Genomic DNA, 24,871 nt, shown 5'->3' with positions numbered 1-24,871 from the left:
TGACTTCTGGCGCACCAGGACGAGCAACCTGCAGTGCATCAATGAGCAGGTAACGCCTCGCCCGGGGGCGGCCGGCACCGCGCCCCCGCAGCCGAGCCCACCACGGTGCCTCTCCCACAGCTCCTCTCACCCCGGGTGAGTGCCCTGGCCGAGATCCTGGAGAAGGCCGACAGCTGCTACTGGCCGGCGCTGCAGGCCATGTTCCGGGACGTCAGTGCAGGTAGGGCTCCGGGCGGCCGCGGGCTCCTGCCCCTTGCCTCGCCAGCGAGGTTTCCCGGCCGCCCACGCTGTTTCTCACCTGCGCCAGGCTTGCAGGAAGCCAACAACATCAGCCTCTACCTGCAGCCACTGCAGACCCTGCTGGAAGAGATGGAGCAAGCGGAGTACGCCCAGGTGGGTTACACCTGCTGGGATTACCGGGCCCTCCCTGCCCTCGCACTGCGGGCAGAGCCCCGGAGGCTGTGTGCGGGTGCGGGCAGGGACGCAGCCTGGTTCTGCCAGCCCGTCGTCAGCTCAAGGCCTGCATGCTAACGGGGACCCTGCTCCGGCAGCTTCAGTCCTACATCGACAGGGTTCTGTACACCGTCTGCCTCACCTGGGTGCACTCGGAGCACTACAACACTCCCTCCCGGGTCATCGTCATTCTGCAGGAGATCTGCAACCTCCTCATTGAGATGGTACTGCCGGGGCTGCGCGGTGCCGAGCCACCCCTGAGCCAGGGGAGGTGGCGTGGGTCAGGGGGGGAAACCTGGCCAGGGCAGCGGGAGGCCCCCATAACACCCCCACTGGGCTGGGGGGCTTGGGGCAGGCGGGGGCTGCAGGGAGCTGGGGAGGCCAAGGGGCACGAGGGGCCCCTCTGCCCACAGCAGCTTTTGTCTTTTCTAGACCCGAAACTTCCTGAGCCCTGAGGAAGTGATGAAGGGGCTGCAAGGAGAGCTTGAAGAGACCTTGGGAGGGATCAAACTGAGCATTTCCACCATCGAGAAGCTCTTCCAGTCCTACAGCAGCTGCTGCTCTGACCTGCTGCCCACCTTGTTCACGGTAGGTGCTGGGCTGGGTGCGGGTCTCCCTGCACCAGCTCTGCTGTGCCAACGGCCCCGTCCGTCCCCAGGACAAGGAGCCCCGGCTCTGGGAGTTCCCCCCCTCCCTCGTCTTCAGGAGAATGGACGCCTTCCTGCACAGGCTGAAGACCATCGAGGTGACAGCACAGCACAGGGCATGGGGCTGGGGGCACCAGGGCAGACGGGGGGCAAACACCGCCCTGACTGCCAGAGGCACCCAGCAGCATGGGGGTGCCCATGGCTGGGGTGGTCCTGGGGTGGATGCTTTTGGGAACATTGGTTCATGTGGCACAGCCCGGCCCCGGTGCCGCAGCTTGGGCACCGGCAGTGCCAGGGAGTGGGGAGCCGGGGCTGGGCACCCAGCCGAGCCAGATGTGGAGGCCGTTGCTGCTCACCAGGAGCTGTACGAGATATCCATCGAGTTCCTGAAGCTGGAGAAAGCAGAGATGGGTGGAGCGAGAGGGAACATCCTTGGGAGCCAAGTGTTTCAGATCTACGAAGAGGTCTCTGAACTCGTGAAGGGATTTGCCGACTGCAAGTATGATCCCTTAGATCCTGCAGAAGAGGTGAGTGAATGCTGGTACGGAACGTATGCGTTTGCTAAATGAAAAAAAAATCTCTTGACGGAACATGCTGGAAGACCTGCATGCAAAATTGTCACCACCGCAACCCACGTGCTTGCTTTGGGGACAGTCGTGGGTTCTGTTGGCCGATCAGATTAAACAAATCCTCCTGTAGGGGCTGGGAAATGAGGGCTGGAGGCTGCGCCCCCCTGAGCGCTGTGCTCTTTCTGACAGCAATTGGACAAGGATTTTGCAGAGTTCCAGAGCAAGATCCAGGACTTGGACAGGCAGCTGGCCACCATCCTCTGCCAGGGGTTTAATGACTGCAACAGCCTGGCCTCTGCAGTGAAGGTACCTGCGCCGCGCGGCCAGCTCGGTGGGAGGGATCCGCCACCAGGCCGGGTGGGTGGCTCTGTATGAATGAGCTGGAAGAGGTGAACGGGGCAGAGATTAAACCCACGAGCGATGGGCAAAAGCTGTGGGAGAGGCTGAGTGCCCCAGCACGAGCTCCTGCCCTGAGCAGCGTTTCAGGGGCGGTGTCAGGCTCAAACAAGGGAACAAAGCTGGGGTCCGGGGAGAGGCAGCCTGGGGGGGTGGGTGCTGGCGTGGGCTGAAAGCTGGCCCGTGAAATAGTTCTCTGTCAGGAGCAAAAACAATTGACATAAAACCCAAATGGTTTTAATTCATAAAGGTTACGGGTTCGATTGTTAAATTCCAATTTATTCAATGGAAACGCTGTGGGTGATGTTTTCTTCCATTTAACAAGAAAAATCCACATTTTGGAGCTTCTCAGTGATGCTGTATTCACCTCCATACTGGAAGATCCCCTGCACAAAATGGCTTCTGGGAGAAAAGGAGAAATTCACCAGTTCCCTGAAACTGGCAAATTTCCCTGGAATTCCCCCTGAAGTTTAAATCCTTCCACCTCATCGCCTGCACCAGCAGCACGGGCAGGCCCAGAAGCGAGCACATCTCTTCCCTTTCCAGCTGGTGCACATGTTCTCCTCCCTGCTGGACCGGCCCCTGATAAAGGCCGAGGTTTCCCCCTACTATTCATCCCTGCTGGCCGCGTTCAGCGCCGAGCTGGACGCCGTGAAGGTGCTGTACGACACCCAGACCGCCCTGGCATGGGCCGGCGGAGGCGCCCTCCCCGCGCACACCAACATGCCGCCGGTGGCCGGGCAGCTGCAGTGGTCCCTGGAGCTGCAGCAGAGGCTGGAGGGGCCGCACCGGGAGCTCTTCGCCATCGACCACCCGTGCGTGAGGCTCACACCGCTCCACGGGCTCTGTGCGGGGCCGGGCAGGGCGCAGCCCGGTGCCCCTCCTGCAGCCTGCTGCGGCAGCCGGTGCTTTGTGGTGCCCCCACAGCGCCTTGAGCAGTGCCGAAGCCGAGCTGGTGTCCAGGAAGTTCGAGGAAATGATCGCGCTGCTGCAGGGCTACCGGGAGGAGACCTACGGGCAGTGGATGAGCGGCGTGGACGAGGGCTGCCGCTTCAACCTGGAGCAGCCCCTGATCCTCAGGGACCCCTCCAGCTCCCTCATCAGCGTGAACTTCAGCAGGAAGGTGGGTGCTGGTGCACAGCCCCTGCCCGCGGAGCCCTCACAGTCCTCCGCTGCGTGCCGTGGTAACGCCAGCATCAGCTCGCCCGAATGCACACCCGACTTTCTCGCGGGGCTGTTGGGAAACATTTTGGGTTTTCCTAACGAGCACTGTCTCCACCGTGGTGTCTTGCAGCTCGCCGCCATCCTGCGGGAGGTGAAGTACCTGAACTTCCAGAAGCAGAAGGATATTCCAGGCAGTGCCGAGAGCCTCTTCGCTCAGAATAAGACTTTCCAAAAGTTTGTGGATAATCTGGATCTCATCACTGGCTGGTACAATAAGGCAAGTTGCAACATGGGAGGCAACCTGCTGCGGTTTTGCTGCTGTCCCATGCCCTGAGCCTCGCTGAGAGCCTGGCAGAGCCTCACAGCAAAGGGGGCTCTGATGAGATGGGTCCCAGGAGCCCAGGGTGGTTGGAGAATCCCAGCACGGCACCGGCATGTCGGGGTGGCTGACCCCAGGCACCGGCTCCTGCCAGCCCTGTGTTGGTGGCCAGGGACCCCCAGCCTGACCCGAGGAGCGCGTCCCAAAGGGCAGAGCGGGTTCCCTCCTGCCCGCAGCTCCCTCCTGCAGCTGCCTCTGCTCCCCAGGTGAAGCTGACAGTGCTGCCGGTGGAGATCCCGCTGGTGACAGAGGAGCTGGAGGACATCGACAGGCGTCTGAGCACTGCAGAGCAAACCCTGTTTTGGCACCACGAAGGTACAAAGCCCCCCAGGGCAGGACCCTGCCTGTGCATCCAGGGGTCCCTGCAGACGGGAGCCGTGCACCCCAGGGGACAGCACCGTCCTGCCTCGCACCGGGTCCCAGCAGGGCCTTTCACCACCTTTGCACCTGAAATGCAGGTTCCCAGCCCCCGGGCAAGGGCAGGTGGGGGGCAGGCAGCGTGTCCCCGCTGTGGTAAAGTGCCCCCATAGGCTCGCTGACCAGGCGGTGCCAGCATCATCCCCACACCGCCAGCTGCGCTTTCCTCCCAGGTGTCATGGAATACATTCAGGAGATGAGAGATATCTTGTATGCCTTAGACAGCCGAATCCAGAGAACAAAGTTAAACGTGGAAAACGTCAGGCAGCTGATGGAGGTAGCAGGATTTTGCTGGTTGCTTTACAAACGCCTTTCCTGGTGAGCTTCTGAGAAGTCACACCGTCTTCCTTCCCTTGCAGGAGTGCTCAGCCACCCCCATGTTTGAAAGGAAAGACAACAAGGACACGGCGCTCCTGGACCTGGACGGGAGGGCAAACAACGTGAGCAAGCGCTACGCTGCCATTCGGGCAGCAGGCGACAGGATCGAGGCCGTGGTGAAGGTGAGGCGCATCCCGTGTGGAGCAGAATGCTTGGACACAGCGCTGCGCACCCTGACGCCGGCGTCTTCCCACGTTTTGTAACTGAGTGTTGGGTGCAAATTTGGGTGCAACCCTCTGGTCTCTGCTGAGTCAAAACTCCTGGAGAGACCGTGAAATACTACATGCAGAAATTCACTGCCTCCTCATGGGAAGGGCTTCGGCCACAGCTTCTGGTGTTGTATAGTGGAGAGAAGGATCTGAAGAGCAGCCTCACGAGACAAAGCTGTCATCAGTCCCAAGAGAGGGCTCACTTCCAGGGTGTTGGGAACTGGTACATTTGCTGGGAATTTATCAGCAAACATTAGGTTGGTTTTCCTTGGCTTGCAGGAGAATGCAGACCTGTTTAAGGCCGATACATCATCGCAGATATGGCAGAACTACGTAGAATATATACACAAAATAGTGTTGGATGGATTCAACAGACTTACTCACAGATCCCTAGAGCTGCTGCTCACCAACATGGTCCCTGATGTACGTCCAGGTTTGCCCTGCTGCTCCACGCCCGTGCTCTGCGTGTGCTCGGGATGCACCCCTGCGTGCCTTTCCTTTCTGGGGTGTTCTGTTCGGTGGTAAATGCGCCCACCTCAGGGCTCCCTGGGGGGAATCCTGGGGCCAGGGGTGGGATGGGAACGGGGACAGCGGCCACGCAGGGTGCTGACCTCTTTCAGGACAACGTGGCCCCATTGTTCGAGGTGCACATGGATCTGTGTGACAGCAGAGTGGGGTACCGTCCGTCCCTGGAGATATTAGATGACAACAGCTTCTTGGAGCTGGTGGAAAACCTTCTCAACGACATCTACGGAGCCGCAGAGTGCATGCCCCTCCTGCTGGAGGGGAAACTGAGCTACAAGGTGGGTGCCTGGCAGGTGAGCGAGGATGCTGCGGTGTCCCCCGGCCGGTCCCCAGGAGCTCTGCCCGTCCCTGCAGACCGAGCTGGAGGAGCATGGGGAGCTCAGCAGGATGCGGGAGGAGGTGGTGTCGCTGGTGGTCAACGCCATGAAGGAAGGCGAGGAGTACAGTGCCAGCTTTGAGGAGCACGCCCAGCTGTGGCTGGAGGACCCCGAGGAGTTCCTGCAGCGCTTCCTCACCTCTCGCCGTGCCCCCAGCCCTGGGGAGCCAGAGGAGCCCCCTCCCCGTGGGCCCCCGCCCCTGCAGCTCTTCAAGCAGGAGGTACCGGGGGGTTCTCCAGGGGGCTCGCAGTGCCCATGGAGGTTCTGGGTGCCCGGGGACCACCAGCCATGGGCTGCAACCATCTCTCATCCCCAGATTGACTCATATGAGGCGCTGTGCGAGGAGGTGTCGGGGTTCGCCAACACCTGCGTGTTCGGGGGGTGGCTGCAGAGCGACTGCCGCCCCTTCAAGCAGGCGCTGCTGAGCGCCATCAGGAGACGTGAGCGGGTGCTCAAGCAGTACCTCACCAACCTCGTCACAACCAGGTAGGGAACGGGGTGCTCCTGAGCACCCAAGGGCACTGCGGCTGGGGGCAGGGACGGAGCTAGCAGGGATGCGTGCTGCAGAGCGAGCCCTGCCGAGCTCCCCTGCCCTCTGCACAGCCTGCAGGAGCTCGAAGGCTTCATCAAAGAAGCCACTGCTGGCTTGACTAAGTCTGTGGAAGAGGGAGACTACGATGGGCTGGTGGAGGTGATGGGGCACTTGATGAGGGTAAAAGACAGGCAGGCCACCACCAACGGCATGTTCGAGCCCCTGAAGGAGACGATTGCGCTGCTCAGCACCTACGGAGAGGAGATGCCCGAGGAGATCCACCTGCAGCTCCAGGTGAGTTGCTCGAGGTGTCAGGGCTGGGCAGGGGCTCCCCGGGGCCGGGCTGTGACACGGCGCTCGCTGCAGGAGCTCCCCGAGCACTGGGACAACACCAAGAAGCTCTCCTTCCGCGTGAAGCAGAACGTGGCACCCCTGCAGACAAACGAGGTCAACATCATCCGCAGGAAATGCCAGCAATTCGAGGTGCCCACACGGGTCTGGGAAAGGGGTGGGGGCAAACCTGCAGCTGCTCAGGAACACCCCTGTGCTCTCCCTGGGCCACCAGCCCCACGGCCCCGGCTCCCCCAAGACGCCGTGTCCCCCACAGGTCCAGCAGCAAGCCTTCAGGGAGAAGTTCCGGGAAAAAGCCCCCTTTTTGTACACTGACCCAGACCCCTACAAATCCCTGAACAAGGTAGGGAAGGCGAGGATGTCGGGGCAGGGGCTGGGCCCTGCGGAGGGCGATGCCTGCCCATGCCACGCTGCTCAGCCCTGCAGCAGATTCTGTCCCCGCCGCACCGCAGCGAGTGCCGCAGGATGGTGCTGCCCCCAGGAAGGACACACGTCCCCAGGGCAGGACACGCGGCCTCCGGCTGAGCCCTTTTCTTCCTCTCCGCTAGCAACAGAAAAGCATCGCCGCCATGGAGAGCGAGCTGGCTGCCCTGTCCAAGTCAGCCGGGCTGTTTGAAGTGGCAGTGCCGGAGTACAAACAGCTCAAAGCTTGCCACAGGGAAGTGCGTTTACTGAAGCAGCTCTGGGACATGATCGTCCTGGTACGTGCTGCCGTCTGCGAGCCGGAGGAGCAGGGGCACGGGGACGGGCAAAGCAAGCTCCGTGTGCGTGCCAGGCTGGCCCCATTGCAGGGCTGAGCCGCCCTGCAGCCACCGACGGCCTTGCACTCCGGGAAGCACTGGAGGGGTGGGGTGGGCACAGGGCAGTTTTTCAGCCAGTGCATTTCTGCTGGTACAGGGGATGTGCGGGTGCTGGTAGCACGGCTCTTTGTCCCGGGCAGGGCTGCTCCTGCTGAGCGCGTGTCCTGTAACGGGGTGTTCCCAACCTCAGGTTAACACCAGCATTGATGACTGGAAGACCACCAAGTGGAAGGATATCAACGTTGAGCAGATGGATATTGACTGCAAGAAGTTCTCTAAAGACATTCGGAGCCTGGATAAGGAGATGAGAAGCTGGGACGCGTTCACAGGGCTGGACAGCAGCATGAAGAACATGATCACATCCCTTCGCGCCGTGAACGAGCTGCAGAACCCGGCCATCAGGGACCGGCACTGGCACGAGCTGATGCAGGCGACCAAGGTGTGCCCCAGGGGGTCCCCAGCTCTGCACCCCCAGGAGAAGCATGCAGGCTGCATCAGGGGTGGCTGTGCACAAATGTTTGTGCAGGCTCTTTAAACGTTTGTTAGGAAGCTGCTCTGGGGAGCCTGCAGGGTGGTGTCGGTGCCCAACGCACCGTTGGGTTCTGCTGCAGGTGAACTTCACCATGTCTGAGGACACAACCCTCGCGGATCTGCTGCAGCTGAACCTGCACAAGTTCGAGGATGAGGTTCGTGGCATCGTGGACAAAGCTGTGAAAGAATCAGGGATGGAAAAGGTACTGTAATCATGGCTCAGTTCGTTCCCAGTTTGCTGAGAGGCCAGTGCTCAAGCGCGGCTCTGCAGCTGGGGGCACTTGCACAGCATGGCCCCAGCAGCTTGTGCTCTGGAGGAGGTTTTTGTGTGGCTGCCCTGCCTTCCCGCGGGGCCCCTGCCAGGGTTTGCCCTCGGTGCGCGGAGCTCGGCTCATTCTCACGCTTGCTCTAAAGGTGCTGAGCACCCTGAACACCACCTGGGCCACGATGCAGTTCGAACACGAGCCCCACCCCAGGACCGGCGTCATGCTTCTCAAGTCAGACGAGACGCTCATCGAGACGCTGGAGGACAACCAAGTGCAGCTGCAGAACCTGATGACGTCCAAGTACCTAGCCTTCTTCCTTCAGGAGGTGTCGGGCTGGCAGCAGAAGCTGTCGACCACCGACTCCGTTATCAGCATCTGGTTCGAGGTGCAGCGGACGTGGTGTCACCTGGAGAGCATCTTCATTGGCTCTGAAGACATCCGCAGCCAGCTGCCAGAGGACTCCAAGCAGTTCGATTCTATCGATCAGGATTTCAAAGTGAGGATCCCAGCCCTTCCTGCGCCCCCATGAGCTTGTCACTGGTTCAGGTACGACCGAATCCTTTTTTGTCTCACAGGAATTAATGGCCGATGCGGTAAAAACTCCCAACGTGATTGAAGCTACCAACAAACCTGGGCTCTACAACAAGCTAGAAGCACTGCAGAAAAGGTGGGGTTTGAGTCACCCTGATGAAGCATCGTGGAGAAGCCTCCACCGACCAGTCTAAGCCCAAAGAGGCGTTTAATTTCTCCAGCAGTCAGTGACGTCAACTTCAACATAACAATAACTTTGCAGAGATTATAAAACAGTACATTTTTAACTGTATTTTTTTCTCTTCCTGGTTTCCTGTTAGACTGGCCATCTGTGAGAAGGCTTTGGCTGAGTACCTCGAGACAAAGCGCCTGGCCTTCCCTAGATTCTACTTCGTTTCCTCTGCAGACCTGCTTGACATTTTGTCTAACGGAAACGAGCCCGTTGAGGTACGGGTTGAATGCAAAGCCTGGAGACAAGTCCGGCACCTCTGACGTGCTGACTTCGTACAGCAGTTTTAAAATACTCTAAAAAACAAAACAGCATCCCTGGTACGCCGCTTCTCAGGGCTGCAGCACCCTGAGCAGTACAGGAGTGAACCAAAGCTGTAAAATAGCTCTCTGCACTGGTCAGGTACAGCCGAGTCCTTTTTCATGACTCTGCTGTCGTGCCTCTGTCTGTAGGTGTCCCGTCACCTGTCGAAGCTGTTTGACAGTCTTGCTAAACTGAAGTTCAAGATGAGCCCTGACAAGAAGCCCCTGAAGGCTGCCCTGGGGATGTTCAGCAAGGAAGAGGAGTACGTGCCTCTGGACCAGGAGTGCGACTTATCTGGCCAGGTCAGCGAGGTCTCCGGCAGGTCTCTGCCTGGGGGGTGGAGCTGTGCAGGCTCAGGACCGAGACAAACCTTCTGCTTGTTGTGCAGTAGCAGACTTGTAGCAGTTTTAAAATGCTTTCATAAAGGTTTCCATGAAAACAAACAAACAAACAAACAAACAAAAAACACAGAAATAGGACCCACGTTACAGGTATAGAACAGCTGCAGCAATGTAAGAGAACATGGAAACAAGCTGGCCTTGCAGCCCTCAGCCAGGGGGGGTTCCCCTGGTGTTTGGTCCCCAGGGCCATGGGGGACGGTCCCACTCTGCACCGCTCCCTGTCTGTGATGTCCCCGTGCCCCTTCTTGGAGCAGCTGGGGCACAGGACGGCGGCTCACGTCCCCGTCTGGAGCAAGAGGCCACTTGTGGTGTGCCAGCTGCTGAGGAGCCACGGCCGGGCAGCTCCGTGATAGCAGCCGGCGGTGGGAGCCGCACGCAGCCAGGACAGAAAAGGGCAGCCGAGGGCTCGCTCAGAGTTTGCTGCTCGCGCCAGGTTGAGGTGTGGCTGAACCGCGTGCTGGCGAGCATGCGCTCCACGCTGCGGCACCTGATCCCCGAGGCCGTGGTGACCTACGAGGAGAAGCCGCGGGAGCAGTGGGTGTTCGACTACCCGGCACAGGTGGGGAGCTGCGTGGGGCCGGGGCCGAGCTGAGGGGCGCGGGGCAGCCGCCACAGGGGTGGGCGCGATGCAGGAACCGGGGCTGCTACTGCCTGCGGCACGGGTCCCCAAAATGGGACAGCAACAATCTGCTTCTGCACAGGCAGCAGATTGCAGGGCAGGGGAAGCCAGATGTTGCACATCAGTGCTGAGCTGCTGCAGCCTGGCTCCTTTAAAATTCTGGCCGAGAGTGGGAACAGGCAGTAATTTACAGGAAAATCTGGTTACCTGCCCAAGTCTGAGAGGAGGAGCACGGGGCAGCGAGGACAAGGCCTGTCCCAGGCCGTGGTGGGGAGGGCTCGTTTCCCCTTATTGCTGCATTTTGTCGCTGTGATTTATTGCAGGTTGCTCTGACATGCACCCAGATCTGGTGGACCACAGAAGTTGGCATTGCCTTTGCAAGGCTGGAGGAAGGCTATGAAAATGCAATTAAGGATTATAACAAAAAGCAGGTTTGCATCCCTGGGACCTTGTCCTGCAGCCCCTCCTGGCTCTCAGCAGGCTGAGGTGTCTCAGACGGGTGGGGAAGTACAACGCCGTTTTCTGTTTATCATTTCTTTCCTCCCTCAGATCACTCAGCTGAATGCACTGATTTCACTGCTCATTGGAAACCTGACTGCAGGAGACAGAATGAAGATCATGACAATCTGTACCATAGACGTGCACGCCAGGGACGTGGTGGCCAAAATGATTGTTGCAAAGGTAGAAGTTACACGATGGTGTTTTCACTGCTTCCTTTCTTGGCACTTCTGAGCAAAGTTTTTCTTCTTATTCTTTTATTTTCTGATACTTTCAAAGTATCCAAAGTGTGAGAAAGCACAAAGAAGGTAAAAAGGTGCAGAGTTCGGGGTGCCTGGGAGCAGGGGTGGCAGCACAGCAGGGCTCACACCGGGCTGGGTCTGAGCCGTGCCAGGAGCGTGAAGCTCTGGGGGTGGCAGGGTCCCGGCCACGCGGCTGCTGCCTGGGACCTGCTGGTGGCACAGGCACAGGCAGGGACCCTGAGCAGTGACCCTGAGCCCCAGTGGAGTCACTGCGGGCATTCCTTACCCAAAGCCACTGTGGTTCTGTGCTGGGACCCAGTTTGAGACACTGCCTCGGGGAAGGGAGTGCTGAAGGCAGGCCAAGGAGCAGCTCTCCTGCTTTCCGCAGCGCTGGGGGGTGCAGAGAGCCCGGGTCCCCAGGGCGGGTGGGCTGTGGGCTCACGCTCCCCATCAGAAGGAGGCGGCTGCCCCACAGGTGGAGAGCGCGCAGGCGTTCACCTGGCAGTCCCAGCTGCGGCACCGCTGGGACGAGGGCAAGATGCACTGCTACGCCAACATCTGCGACGCGCAGCTGCAGTACTCCTACGAGTACCTGGGGAACACCCCGCGGCTGGTCATCACCCCGCTGACCGACCGGTAGGGCTCGGCTCCCCGCGCCCCGTGGGCTCAGCTCCGCAGGGGGCAGCGGCAGCGCTGAGCCCGCCTGGCCTCGCCCCAGGTGCTACATCACCCTGACGCAGTCCCTGCACCTCTACATGGGGGGAGCCCCCGCCGGCCCTGCGGGCACCGGGAAAACGGAGACCACCAAGGACCTGGGCCGGGCGGTGGGCACGATGGTCTACGTCTTCAACTGCTCCGAGCAGATGGACTACAAGGTAGGGCCACGGGGAGCAGGCAGTGGTGCCAGGCAGGTGAGAGCCGTCCTCCAGGACGAGGGGAGACTTTCGGGAGGCACCCCTGCAGCATGCCCCCCACCTCCAGCTGCAGCGCCCCGCACTGATGCCTGAAGCCAGGCTGGGCTCTTGGTCTCCTCTCCCCCGGCTCAGCTGCCAGCGAGGGATGTGGGTCCAGGCAGCTGCTGCCGGGCTGTCCCAGGGGAGCTGGGGGCAGCTGTGACGCTGCGAGCCATTTCCCGAGGGAGCAGCACGAAGCACAAGAGCCGAGCGGCTCCCAACAATTGAGCTTCGTAACAAATCCCCAAGCTGAAGCCTTCTTGGGGAGGCTCCGTGTCTCTGAAGCCTCTTTCCTTTGCTTTGATCTCCAGTCCTGTGGCAATATCTACAAAGGGCTGGCTCAGACCGGAGCCTGGGGCTGTTTCGATGAATTCAATCGCATCGCCGTGGAGGTGTTGTCGGTGATTGCTGTGCAGGTAGGTGCCCTCCTTACAAAGCCACACTGCAGTGCCTCCCAGTATGGGGTGAGTCCATCAGACTCTCTAGTCTGAATTCCCAGCCCACGGACCAAGCTTGCCTCAGGTTAAACCTGGCTTTCAGAGGGACCCTTTGCAGCCACTGTCTGCGCCATGTCGCGGTGGGGAGCGTGGTGACGCGGGGTCGCTGGGCACGGTTACGAGCAGCCAGCCCCAGCGAGCACTGGCAGCAGGGACCCGCGGGGCTGTCCGCACTAACACGTCTGCTCGCCTGCCCAGGTGAAATGCGTTCAAGATGCGATTCGTGCCAAAAAGAAAACATTCAATTTTCTTGGAGAGACGATAGCGCTGGTCCCGTCGGTCGGACTGTTCATCACGATGAACCCTGGCTACGCGGGGCGGACAGAACTGCCTGAGAACTTAAAAGCTCTGTTCAGGTACCTGCGGGCAGATGAGGCACCGCTAACCAGCAACCTCCACAGCGTTTGCCTGTGTTGTAGCACATCGATAATATGGACAAAGCCTTTACTAGAGCAAGTGAGGACACCCGTGTGTCCTGAGCGCTGGTGTGAGACCTTGGCTCCCTGTGGCTGGGGGCAGTCAGAGGCTGTGGGGTTTGGCTGCTCAGCACGCAGGGGAGGCTCGGGGCTGCTCATTGCCACTGTCAGCTAAGTAGCAGGGTGCAGAGAGGACAGAGCCAGGCCCTTGGAGGCGCGGGGGCTAGTGGCTGCGTGCACAGCTCTGCTGACCCTGTGCTGCTCTCCTCCAGACCCTGTGCCATGGTTGTCCCCGACTTTGAGCTTATCTGCGAAATCATGCTGGTTGCAGAAGGTTTTATGGACGCCAAGCTTCTAGCAAGAAAGTTCATTACTTTGTACACACTCTGCAAAGAGCTGCTGTCTAAGCAGGTAATTTAACCATATTCATGGTTCTTTAAGTGAAAGAGTTAATCCGAATTTCAACCCTGAGAGACAGTTTAAAAGTTTCTCAGCTGGCAGTGATGTGCTGGCTTGTGCTCTGTGAAGTTCATGTCTATGGCTGGACGAGTTCCACTCCACGCTAGTGTGTCATATGGCATATTTCTGCCTTATGGAAGAAATCAAGAGGTTCAAAAATAGAATAGAGCGTAGCCCATTGAGGCACGAGCATCCAGATGTTCTGCATCCCAGCAGAAGTGATTTACAAGCTGGATGTGTGACAGACTGCCATTTGTTCCTCGGCTGACTGGGGCTGGCCGTGCAAACAAGCTCACTTCAGGGCAGCCGGACAGGCACCGTGTAGATGACCTGGGCGTGGGGTGAAATGAAAATGAAATCCTCACATTTTGCCACCCACCCGGCAGGACCACTACGACTGGGGCCTGCGGGCTATCAAGTCCGTGCTGGTGGTAGCGGGCTCCTTGAAGAGGGGGGACCCCGGCCGTGCTGAGGACCAGGTTCTGATGAGAGCTTTGCGAGACTTCAACATCCCCAAGATCGTAACGGATGACCTGCCCGTGTTCATGGGGCTGATTGGAGACCTGTTCCCTGCTCTGGACGTCCCCAGGAAGAGGGATCTGAACTTTGAGAAGGTTTGGGCGCAGGCACAGCCGGAAGGGTGGGAGAGGTGGAGGCGTGCGCGGGGCTGGGGCATGAGCCCGGCCCTGGCACCGCCGGGCGCTGGCAGCTCCCTGGGGTCTTGCTGGGGCTGATCCAGCTCCACGTGGTCAGCGCCTGCTCTCCCCCCAGATCATTAAGCAGTCCGTGCTGGAGCTGAAGCTGCAGGCGGAGGAGAGCTTCGTGCTGAAGGTGGTGCAGCTGGAGGAGCTGCTGCAAGTGAGGCACTCCGTCTTCGTCATCGGCAACGCCGGCTGCGGCAAGTCCCAGGTAGCGGCCACGCGCATCCCTGAGGTCTGCAGCAGCCCCGCCTGTGGCTGCCCAGGCCTGGGCACGCTGCAGCAGACAGCAGCGAGGAGAAGGAGGTCCAGGGTTGCAGACGTCCTTGCAGGAGCAGCCGTCGCCGCTGCACAAGTCCCCTCTCCCGCAGGTGCTGAGGTCGCTCAACAAGACTTACCGCAACATGAAGCAGAAGCCAGTCACTGTGGACCTTGACCCAAAAGCTGTGACCTGCGATGAGCTGTTTGGGATTATTCATCCAGCTACACGCGAGTGGAAGGACGGTGAGACACCAAGGCTGGCACGGGCAGTCCCAGGGTGGCGCCTGGCTCGTACAGCCAGCAAGCGAGCGGTGGGTGCACAAGCAAACACCCTCTGGGATGCATCTCTGAGAACACCTCTGTGAGCGGTGACAGCAGCAGGAAGGCCTCTCCTTGGGGCTCTTTACTGGAGCGATGGGGAGAGGAGGGAGGGTGGCGTGCGCAGGGGAGGCACCAGTGCGGCGCGTCCTCCCCAGTGAACACACTGCAATGACCCACACGTCTCTTTGCGGGCAGGCCTGTTCTCTTCAACGATGCGTGACCTGGCCAACATCACGCATAAGGGGCCCAAGTGGATCATCCTCGATGGAGACATCGACCCCATGTGGATCGAGTCCCTGAACACGGTCATGGATGACAATAAGGTTGGTGCCATCGCACCTGGGGAGCTTTGCTTGTGAAGTCAGCTTGCATTCATGCCTGCTCCCCAAAATTGGAGCTGCCCCCCCTCATGATGGGCCACTTCCCTCAGGTTCTCACCTTGGCCAGCAATGAGCGCATCCCCCTCAACCCCACCATGCGGCTGCTCTTTGAGATCAGCCACCTGCGGACCGCCACGCCGGCCACGGTGTCCCGGGCAGGAATCCTCTACATCAACCCCGCGGACCTGGGCTGGAACCCGTGAGCACAGGGATGGGATGGGGGCAAGGGCAGGGATGGGGTGGGGATGGGGGCAAGGACAGGGATGGGACGGGTGGGCACAGTCCCTGCGCTCCCCTGCAGCCTTGCCGATCCCTTTCACAGCGTTGTGACCAGCTGGATCGAGAAGAGGACCGTGCAGTCCGAGAAGGCCAATCTGACGATCCTGTTCGACAAGTACCTGCCCGTGTGTCTCGAAAAGCTCAAGTTTGGGTTCAAGAAGATCACCCCCATCCCCGAGATCACGGTGATACAGATGATCCTGTACCTGCTGGAGTGCCTCCTGACGCCACAGAACACCCCGCCGGACTCTCCCCGGGAGCTGTACGAGCTCTACTTTGTTTTTGCCTGCACCTGGGCCTTCGGCGGGGCCATGTTCCAGGACCAGGTACGGCCCCGCTGCGCCCACCGGCGAGAGCCTCGCGCCTGCTTCCTCCCGCGGCCACGTCCCTGCGGGAAGGAAGAAGCTGCGGTGGCCACCTTGAGAGCTTTTCTCTGTTTGGTTCCTTCCAGCTCGTGGATTACCGTGTGGAGTTCAGCAAGTGGTGGGTGAATGAGTTCAAAACCATCAAGTTTCCTTCTCAGGGGACAATTTTTGACTATTACATTGATTCGGAAACAAAGAAATTCATGCCGTGGACTGAAAAAGTGCCAACGTTCAGACTGGATCCTGAAGTCCCTCTGCAGGTAATTCCCACAAACTGTCTGCATTTGCATCCTTGATTTGTTTATTACCCCGTGGTGTTTCCCCCAAGCAACCGTGGGCCAGAGCACGCATCTGCAGCAGCGCAGGTACCTGGGCTGCCCCTGCCGTGGCACGCTGTGCAGGACGGCATCAGGCACACCCCGGGGCTCGCTGCGCTTTGCTTTATTCCATGGAAACCTCAGTAGAGCTGCAAGTTGCAACGCTGCTTCTTCAATTTCACTCTAACATGTGGCTTTACAGATTTTCATGAAATAATTATAACCATTACCTGAATGCAAAATGCACTTTAAAAAATTATTTGCATATATCTTTTGAAATGCTGTGATGAGGGAGGGATGGTTGCATCAAAGATGTCAGGGAAAAGGGAAATGTTACGGCCGAACTGGGCAGGGACGTGGGCAGGTTTCAGCTGTGCTGTGTTGTTTTGTTTTGGTGGCATGTTTTTCCGACAGCTCCTATTCTGGGTCAGAAAGTTTTTACAGTAACCAAGCACCTGAGACCTTTTGCTGTAGAGAGGGACCAGATTAGTACGGCAGGACGGATCTTTGGTTAGAGCAGCTGGTAGTGCTGGGAGAACCGGACAGTGGGTCGGAGGGAAGATCTGCAGGCAGGCTCAGAGCTCAGCAGAGAGGGGTGAGCTCTGCAGGACCAAGAGCTTCTTTTTCCCAGGCCTCCATGGTGCACACGACAGAGACCATTCGCATTCGGTACTTCATGGACATGCTGATGGAGAAGCAGTGGCCGGTGATGCTGGTGGGGAACGCAGGGACAGGGAAATCGGTGCTAATGTGGGACAAGCTGGAGGCGCTCAGCACGGACGAGTACCTCGTGCAGTCCGTGCCCTTTAACTTCTACACCACCTCGGCCATGCTGCAGGGTAAGAGCTGGCCACAGCCAGCCCTCTGCTGGGGGCACCCTGCAGCACTGCCCCACCACAAACCCTCTCCTCCCTCTGCAGCCATCCTGGAGAAGCCCCTGGAGAAAAAATCGGGGAGGAACTACGGTCCGCCGGGGACCAAGAGGCTCATCTACTTCATCGACGACATGAACATGCCCGAGGTAGACAAGTACGGCACCGTGGCACCGCACACGCTCATCCGGCAGCACATGGACCACGGGCACTGGTAGGTGGCCGGCTGGTGGCACGGCCACTGCAGCTCGGAGATGCTCAGCCCAGAGGCGTGTGCCGTGGTACAGCCGTCAGGCCGATCCCTCCCGTCCTGGTGGAGGATCTGCAGCCGTGTCCCTGCTCACGCTGCCTCTGGTGTCACACAGCCAGCAGAGCCCAGCAGCCCCTGCTCAGCAGCTGCTGGGAAGGCTTTGGCAGAGGAATTAGGAAAACTGGCAGCTATCCCAAACCCCACAGACCCATCCAAAGCAAATAACCCCTGGCTGGGACCCCCCGTGTGGCACGTAGGGTTTGCTGGGAAGCGAGGAGGGGGTGACAAGTGCCAACTGCTGCAGGGTGTGTGTGGGGCCAGGGCTGGCCTTAGGGCACGGGGAGGTCTTGGCACAGAGCACTGCCAAGAGCACTGCCAGGCTTCACCGAGCACTGGGGAAGCGGGCACCCCTAGCAGAGTGCAGAGGGGCTGGTGGGGCTGGAGGAATGTGCCCCAGGGGAAACATCACCGTGACGGCCCTGGCACAGGTACGACAGGAACAAACTGACCCTGAAGGACATCCACAACTGCCAGTACGTGGCCTGCATGAACCCCACCGCGGGGTCCTTTACCATCGACTCCAGGCTGCAGGTACGCAGGGCTCGCAGTGCTGGGGTCCCAGCCCGGGGCCGGAGCCCAGGCGGGGTTGGAGAGCCCCGCGGTGCTGGCTGGCTCCGTCGGCCCCTGCCGGGCAATGCTCCCGCCTGAGTCTCTGCTTCCTGCTGCAGCGACACTTCTGCGTCTTCGCCGTGAGCTTCCCTGGCCACGAAGCACTGCTGACCATTTACAGCGCCATCCTCACGCAGCACCTGGCCCTGCAGAAGGTGCCGGTGGCGGTGCAGAGGCTGCAGGCCCAGCTGGTGGCGGCCGCACTGGGTGAGCCCCTGCCTCTTTGGGTGGGGAGGGCAGCGCGAGGCAGCCCCTGCGTCGTGTGTCCTGTGCCAGGGTCCCGGCAGCAGGGCGTGGGCAGCACCTGCAGTGAAAGCCTGGCCTCCCCCCTCTCTCCAGTTTACGTTCCGAATGCAGCACTGGGTCCGTAGGAGTTGTGCTGCTGAAGTCTCGGGGATCACGGGGTGGGGGTAGCACGGAGCGAGGTGCAGCCACCCGATGGTCCTGGGGTGCTGCCCGCCTGCTCACCCCGTGTCCTGCCCACAGCCCTGCACCAGCGGGTCACCTCCACCTTCCTGCCCACGGCCATCAAGTTCCACTACCTCTTCAACCTTCGGGACCTCTCCAACATATTCCAGGTACCGGTGGGGCTGTTCCCTTTAAAACACACTTAGTCCACGCTTTCCTTTACTGTGTGTCCTTGTAAGTACCCCGACCTTTTCCCAAAGCCAACTTCTTAACTCAGCTCTGAGTAGCAGCAAAATAAACCTTGAGGACTTGTGTGTTTGCCAGGGCTTGCTGTTCTCCACCCCCGAATGCCTGAAGAGCCCCATTGACCTGGTGCGGCTCTGGCTCCACGAAGCCGAGCGGGTCTATGGAGACAAGCTCATTGACGAAAAGGATCAAAAAACCTTTGGAAAAATGCTAACCGACACCTGTAAAAAATTCTTTGATGTAAGTTGTGCCGGAAAACAAGGGAGGGCCCCAGCCCAACAGGGCTGCGTGGCAGGCTGAGCTCAGCCGGAGCGTGTGGCTGTGCCGGGAGCGCTGCGCGGGGGCAGGCGGCGTCCCTGAGCCTCGTGCCCAGCGCTGCCCCTGCCTCTCCCAGGACCTCAGCGAGGAGCTGGTGTTCGCCAAGCCCAACATCTACTGCCACTTCGCCCAGGGCATCGGGGAGCCCAAGTACCTGCCGGTGCCAAGCTGGCCGTCGCTGAACAAGCTGCTGGGAGATGCCTTAGACAACTACAACGAGGTCAACGCCGTGATGAATTTGGTGAGCGCCCTGCCGCGGGACGCCTGCGCCGAGGCAGCGTGTGGGCACCGCTGTGACACCGCTCTCAGTCAGCTCTGTGCGATTAGGGGCGTTCACAGCATTTGGTGCTATGATTCAGAATATTAATCCTTCTCCCGTGTTTTCTTTAGGTGCTCTTTGAAGACGCGGTGTCTCATATTTGCAGAATTAGTCGGATCTTAGAGTCTCCCCGAGGGAATGCGCTGCTGGTGGGAGTAGGAGGCAGCGGGAAGCAAAGCCTTTCGCGGCTAGCAGCTTACATTAGCTCTCTAGATGTGTTTCAGATGACGCTGAGGAAGGGATACGGCATCCCAGACCTTAAGGTGAGTGTGGCTTTCCTCCCACACATCCTTGGGTGGTGCAGCCCGCTGGCAGGGACAGAGGTTGCAAACGCTCTGCAGCGAGCCCTGTGTCTGAGGTGGGCACACGCGGGCACCCTGCTCTGCCCTGTGCATGTCTGCACTGCACAAAGGTGTCTGCTGAACACCCTCGGGTCCTGCTCCCCACAGCATTCCCCATCCATAGGGCGGGTGCAGTGTGGGCAGCTCCATCTGAGCACACAGCATCGGGGCACCCTGCACCTTCCCGAACACAGCCCCTGCCTCCCTGAGGGGTGCCAGGCTGGTCGCAGGGCACCTGGCGTGGTGCTGCCCCTGCACCACACCGGGCACCGTGCCTGGTTCTGCTCCGGCATGGCCGCGGGTCTGACGGCTCCTCTCCCCTGCCCAGCTGGACCTCGCCTCCCAGTACATCAAGGCAGCCGTGAAGAACATCCCCACCGTGTTCCTGATGACGGACTCCCAAGTTGCCGAGGAATCGTTCTTGGTCCTAATCAATGACTTCTTGGCATCCGGGGAGGTGCCGGGGCTTTTTCAGGATGATGAACTGGAAAACATTATCAGTGCCATGAGGCCGCAAGTGAAGTTTCTTGGATTGCAAGACTCAAGGGAAAACTGCTGGAAATTATTTATAGAAAAAGTCAGGCGTCAGTTAAAGGTAGGTGTGCCCCCACAAAGGGTGTTTTGCAAGTGCTCTGACGTGCTTAATCCAAAATCTGTTTGCAAACATGACACAGAATACTGCGGTTTCATTATGCTGTAATGAGTCCGAGTGAAAGACATTTTCAAAGCATCCTCAGCCAACTGCAAGCCCCGCGGCCCCAGGGGTGCAGCTGCTGACGCCCACGTCCTTACCTCTCAGGCACAGGGGTGCGAGCGGCACTCACAGGGAGGCCGGCACCAGCACCAGCGCTGGCCCAGCCCCTGCTGAGCAGAGCAGGGCACGCAGCTGCACAGCGGCCCTGGGAGCAGGGAAGGACTTTAATGGGTGGGAGGCAAAACCTCAGCGTTCACCAGCGCTGCGTGCAGCAGTGGGGAGCAGGCAGCGCTGTGCCAGCAGCCGCCCCACTCAGCAGCACCGCCTGCCCAGGTGATCCTGTGCTTCTCCCCCGTGGGCTCCACGCTGCGGGTGCGGGCGAGGAGGTTCCCTGCCGTGGTCAACTGCACAGCCATCGATTGGTTCCACGAGTGGCCCGAGGATGCCCTGGTGTCCGTCAGCAGCAGGTTCCTGGAGGAAACGGGGGACATCGAGGTGAGCGCTGCAGGGGCCCCGGGTCAGGGCACAGCGCGCCGCAAGGGGAGCAGCAGCTGCATTCTGCTCCCTGCTCCCTGCTCATGGGACCCCAGGGATGGGAGCGGGGACGAGCTCCCAGCTGGTGCTGGTGTTGGAGGCTGCAGCCTCACGCAGTGCACATGGGATGAAACTGTCGTCCTTAAAAAGACACCACAACTAACAGCCAGGACCAGCTTTCCCGCAGTGCAGCACAGGCTAACCTGGGTGGTGGGAGTCTGGGGAAAACCAAAGCAGGGCTTGAGAACGAATGTTCGTGTTGTGACCACCTGCATTTTTCAGCCGTGCGCTGTGCTGCTCTCATGAAGCAGCACCCTGACTGCTGGCTTCTGCCACTAAATGTGTTGCTAACGTTGCATGAACACTTGGATCACCCCTCGTGTGTGTGCTGCAGCAGTGCCACAGGGCGGCTCACTGTGTTGTTCTGATGCAGCCCGAGGTCAAGGTGTCCATCAGCCAGTTCATGTCCTACGTCCACACAAGCGTCAAGGAGATGTCCCAGATCTACCTGGCCACAGAGAGGCGCTACAATTACACCACGCCAAAGACCTTCCTGGAGCAGATAAAGCTCTACCAAAACCTGCTCTCTAAAAAGAGAAGTGAGCTCATTGCCAAGATCGAGCGGCTGGAGAACGGCTTGACGAAGCTGCAGAGCACGGCGTCCCAGGTGCCTGCCCCCCTCCTGGGGTGGGATGGGGGGAGTGAGCTGGGCAGCCAGAGCCGGGCTCTCAGAGCTTGCCCCACACAGGGTGGTCACAGTGCCCGGGGATCTGAACCATGCCAAGCTGCTGCTGCGAGGCCGGCAGGGCTTGGTAGGCATCCCACCCCCTCCCATCCTCCCCCATCCAGGTGGATGACCTGAAAGCCACACTGGCGATCCAGGAGGCAGAACTGAAGCAGAAGAATGAGGACGCAGATAAACTGATCCACGTGGTGGGCGTTGAAACAGAGAAGGTCAGCAAGGAGAAAGCCATCGCTGATGAGGAGGAGCTGAAGGTCCAGGCCATCAACACGGTACGAGGCTGGGGCAGCACGAGCTCTGTCAGCACCGTGGTGCTGTGGCCGTAGCCAGCACCGGGCACGGCTGCTCACCCTGTCCCATCCCCTCGCCTCCCCAGAACGTGGCTGAAAAGCAGCGAGCCTGCGAGACCGACCTGGCGAAGGCAGAGCCCGCGCTCATCGCCGCCCAGGAGGCGCTCAACACTCTCAACAAGGTGTGAGAGCCCCCCGTGGGGTGCGTCTCCCCGGGGGTGGCGGCACGGCTCTGGGGCCCCAGCCCTGCCCGGTGCCAGGCGATGCTCAGCAGCCCCTGGTCCCTCCCCAGAACAATCTGACAGAGCTGAAGTCCTTCGGGTCCCCACCACAAGCGGTGGTGAATGTCACGGCAGCCGTGATGATCCTGACAGCGCCCAACGGCAAGATACCCAAGGATAAGAGCTGGAAGGCGGCAAAGGTCATGATGGGAAAAGTGGACACCTTCCTTGATGCCTTGAAGAAGTTTGACAAGGAGCACATCCCGGAGGCGTGCCTCAAGGCGTTTCAGTGAGTGCCACCCGGGAAGGACCGGCGGGGGGCTGGGGGCAGGCAGCTCAGCTCCGAGCACCAAACCCAGACGTGGGCTCTGCCCTCCAAAACTGCACCCGTGAGCTGCACAAAGCAGAGCGGGACAGGAGCCACCGCTGGCCTCGGCAGGGAGGCTCAGCACGGTTTGTTCTCCCTCTCCAGGCCCTACCAGTCAGACCCCAGCTTTGACCCGGAGTTTATAATGTCAAAGTCGACGGCCGCGGCAGGGCTGTGCTCCTGGTGTTTAAACATCGTCCGCTTCTACGAGGTGTACTGTGACGTGGAGCCCAAGCGGCAGGCGCTCGAGGAAGCGAACGCAGAGCTGGCAGAGGCGCAAGAAAAACTCAGTCGCATTAAGAACAAGATCGCAGTAAGTGCGCGCTGCCTCCCGGGCAGTCCCCGGCCAGGGCTGGCTGCTGCAGCCCGCGGCTGTTTGCCTTGGCTGGCATCCACCGTGGCTCCGGATCAGCCGCTAACCATTCAGCTGCGGGCCGCGGAGAGATGCCAACAATGAATGAGAAAGATTCTTACCATTTGGGCAGCCCGGAGTCCAGGTGCTGTGTCTTCTCAACAGGGACCGCAAGCTCATTAGTGTCTGCAAAGCTTTCTCCTGGCCGGCAAGCTTGCTGCAGTTGCATTTGGTGTGTGTGGGAGCTAACTGTAAATGTGTTGTCTTTTGAAGGACCTGAATGCCAACTTGGCAACTCTCACTGCACAATTTGAGAAAGCTACGGCCGAGAAAATCAAATGTCAGCAAGAGGCTGATGCAACTAACAGAGTCATCACGCTAGCAAACAGGTACTGTGCAAGCAGGGCTCCAGCTGCGTGGGGCTGGGGGCAAGCAGCTGGCACTGCTGCTGCTCCTCGCCTTGCCTCGCTCCCTCTGACACAAAGGTCAAGGCCAGATTCAGGCTCCTCGCTTCCCCCAGATTAAAAATTCCCACATGTGAATTGGGCCGGAAACTCACAGCAATGCGGTGGGGCAGGATGGTGCAGTCGCAGAGCTGTGGGCCCTGAGGCACAGCCCGAGCTGCCCCTCTGCCAAATTCACAAGCAGAGCTGGGTTCATCGAACCGGGCATTTGGCGAGGGCTGCGCTGTGTCCCGGCTGGGTCCCTGCACCTTCTGCTCCGTTCCTGCAGGCTCATTGGGGGGCTGGCGTCCGAAAATGTTCGCTGGGCTGAGTCGGTGGAGATGTTCAGAGAGCAGGAGAAGACACTGTGCGGGGACGTGCTGCTCATCTCCGCCTTCGTGTCCTACGTCGGCTACTTCACCAAGAAGTACAGGGCCGAGCTGATGGAGAAGTACTGGATCCCCTACCTTGAGGCGCTGAAGGTGAGTGGCTGCAGAGCCCCCCCGGGCACTTCTGCCCCTGCCCTGACACTGAGGGGCCTGCACTGCTCGGGGGCCGGGCACCCAACGTCCCCCCATGGCAGGTGCCCATCCCCACCACCCCGGGGCTGGACCCCCTCAGCCTCCTCACCGATGCTGCCAACGTGGCTGCGTGGAGCAACCAGGGGCTGCCCAGCGACCGCACGTCCACCGAGAACGCCACCATCCTCTGCAACACCCAGCGCTGGCCGCTGGTCGTGGACGCCCAGCTGCAGGGCATCAAGTGGATCAAGAACAAATACGGGGAAGAGCTGAAAGCCATCCGGCTGGGCCAGAGGAGGTGGGTCAGGGGGGCCGGCTGCCCACCCCCTGTGCCCTACAGGCTCTGCACGCCCATCAGAGCCGAGGCATCTGAGAGCAACGGGGGCCAGGGTGCGCTGCAGGGTCTGGCTCGGGGACATTTGCCCAAGCTCACCACAAGCCCCGCTCCCTGCCCGGCTGCAGCTACCTGGACACCATCGAGCAGGCGGTTTCTGAGGGACACACGCTGCTGATCGAGGACATCGGTGAGACTGTGGAGCCGGTGCTGGACCACCTGCTGGGCAGGAACACCATCAAGAAGGGCAGGTTGGCACGCACACTTGTCTCTGGTAGCCGAGGAGTTGTACCTGCTGGGAGACCCACTGCTGCCCTAAAATGTCCTTTTATGCTCCATTTGCATGACAGCAGCTGGGGCCACATCCATAACCCCTTCACATGGGAGCCCCTGGTCACATTCCTCACTTTTCTCATGGTTTACACTTGTAGTCCATGGGACTTTGGGGCTGTTCTGGTCTGCTGAGTTCATTTAGTGATACAAGAAAACCATGTTCCTGAGTGCACCTGCAGGATAAAGCCTGATAAACCAGGAGGTTTTTTCCTGGCAGACACAGGCGCGTGGTCAGTGATGGGGCTCTTGCCCCATGTCCTGCACCGTGTTGGTGCTCCCAGCCCTGACACAGGAGCTCTGCCCCCACCGGCTGCAGCCGCGGGGAGCTGCACCCCTGGTGGCCCTCCCTGGGCTCATGGTGCAGCACCCACAACATCAGGAGCCCAGAAGCAGCCTCAGATTCCCTCTGCTCCTCAGTCCTTTTCCCTGCCCAGGCTGTTTTGGCTCTTCTGCCCTTGCTGTGCCACTTCCCGAGCAGAGAAAAACATCTCGAGGGGCTGGAAACAGCACGCGGGTGGAGGGCTCCTCTCTGTGAGGAGTCGCTGCCAAAATACAGAGATCAATCTAACTGCCTGCACAGATACATTAAGATAGGCGATAAAGAAGTGGAATATCACCCGCACTTCCGCCTGATCCTGCACACCAAGTACTTCAACCCCCACTACAAGCCCGAGATGCAGGCGCAGTGCACCCTGATCAACTTCTTGGTGACCCGCGAGGGGCTGGAGGACCAGCTGCTGGCCGCCGTGGTGGCCAAGGAGCGCCCGGACCTGGAGGACCTGAAGGTGCGGGGGCTGCGGCGGCGGGGAGACAGCTTCTGTCTGCTGACCGAGTCCTTTGTGTGTTCTGGGGGT

General features: G+C 59.9%; 2 protein-coding genes across 2 annotated transcripts in view; one reads left to right on the top strand and one right to left on the bottom strand.

Moving 5' to 3' along the window:
- The window catches only part of C1QTNF1 (C1q and TNF related 1), a 76,950-nt gene that overhangs the window by 48,887 nt on the left and 3,192 nt on the right, over positions 1-24,871 (bottom strand). The window lies entirely within an intron of this gene.
- DNAH17 (dynein axonemal heavy chain 17) overlaps positions 6,494-24,871 on the top strand; it is a 27,505-nt gene continuing 9,127 nt past the window's right edge. Inside the window, exons 1-44 of the mRNA XM_082775204.1 lie at positions 6,494-6,529; positions 6,654-6,740; positions 6,946-7,098; positions 7,388-7,636; positions 7,809-7,931; positions 8,143-8,490; positions 8,570-8,661; positions 8,846-8,972; positions 9,207-9,359; positions 9,892-10,017; positions 10,401-10,508; positions 10,627-10,758; positions 11,293-11,453; positions 11,536-11,692; positions 12,082-12,186; positions 12,466-12,623; positions 12,956-13,094; positions 13,529-13,756; positions 13,914-14,051; positions 14,212-14,344; positions 14,618-14,745; positions 14,853-15,001; positions 15,125-15,407; positions 15,533-15,706; positions 16,395-16,602; positions 16,684-16,849; positions 17,374-17,476; positions 17,614-17,761; positions 18,041-18,132; positions 18,287-18,448; positions 18,603-18,767; positions 18,917-19,108; positions 19,515-19,781; positions 20,214-20,375; positions 20,848-21,081; positions 21,264-21,428; positions 21,533-21,628; positions 21,742-21,956; positions 22,140-22,347; positions 22,660-22,775; positions 23,119-23,311; positions 23,413-23,648; positions 23,813-23,935; positions 24,598-24,802. Of these exons, the coding sequence (XP_082631330.1) occupies positions 6,967-7,098; positions 7,388-7,636; positions 7,809-7,931; positions 8,143-8,490; positions 8,570-8,661; positions 8,846-8,972; positions 9,207-9,359; positions 9,892-10,017; positions 10,401-10,508; positions 10,627-10,758; positions 11,293-11,453; positions 11,536-11,692; positions 12,082-12,186; positions 12,466-12,623; positions 12,956-13,094; positions 13,529-13,756; positions 13,914-14,051; positions 14,212-14,344; positions 14,618-14,745; positions 14,853-15,001; positions 15,125-15,407; positions 15,533-15,706; positions 16,395-16,602; positions 16,684-16,849; positions 17,374-17,476; positions 17,614-17,761; positions 18,041-18,132; positions 18,287-18,448; positions 18,603-18,767; positions 18,917-19,108; positions 19,515-19,781; positions 20,214-20,375; positions 20,848-21,081; positions 21,264-21,428; positions 21,533-21,628; positions 21,742-21,956; positions 22,140-22,347; positions 22,660-22,775; positions 23,119-23,311; positions 23,413-23,648; positions 23,813-23,935; positions 24,598-24,802 (6,999 nt within the window). The 5' untranslated portion in view covers positions 6,494-6,529; positions 6,654-6,740; positions 6,946-6,966. The remainder of the gene's footprint in view (positions 6,530-6,653; positions 6,741-6,945; positions 7,099-7,387; positions 7,637-7,808; positions 7,932-8,142; positions 8,491-8,569; positions 8,662-8,845; positions 8,973-9,206; positions 9,360-9,891; positions 10,018-10,400; positions 10,509-10,626; positions 10,759-11,292; positions 11,454-11,535; positions 11,693-12,081; positions 12,187-12,465; positions 12,624-12,955; positions 13,095-13,528; positions 13,757-13,913; positions 14,052-14,211; positions 14,345-14,617; positions 14,746-14,852; positions 15,002-15,124; positions 15,408-15,532; positions 15,707-16,394; positions 16,603-16,683; positions 16,850-17,373; positions 17,477-17,613; positions 17,762-18,040; positions 18,133-18,286; positions 18,449-18,602; positions 18,768-18,916; positions 19,109-19,514; positions 19,782-20,213; positions 20,376-20,847; positions 21,082-21,263; positions 21,429-21,532; positions 21,629-21,741; positions 21,957-22,139; positions 22,348-22,659; positions 22,776-23,118; positions 23,312-23,412; positions 23,649-23,812; positions 23,936-24,597; positions 24,803-24,871) is intronic.

This window comes from Aythya marila (genome assembly GCF_965140915.1).
Source record: "Aythya marila genome assembly, chromosome: 18".
NCBI lineage: Eukaryota > Metazoa > Chordata > Aves > Anseriformes > Anatidae > Aythya > Aythya marila.
This window is presented reverse-complemented; position numbering and strand designations above follow the sequence as displayed.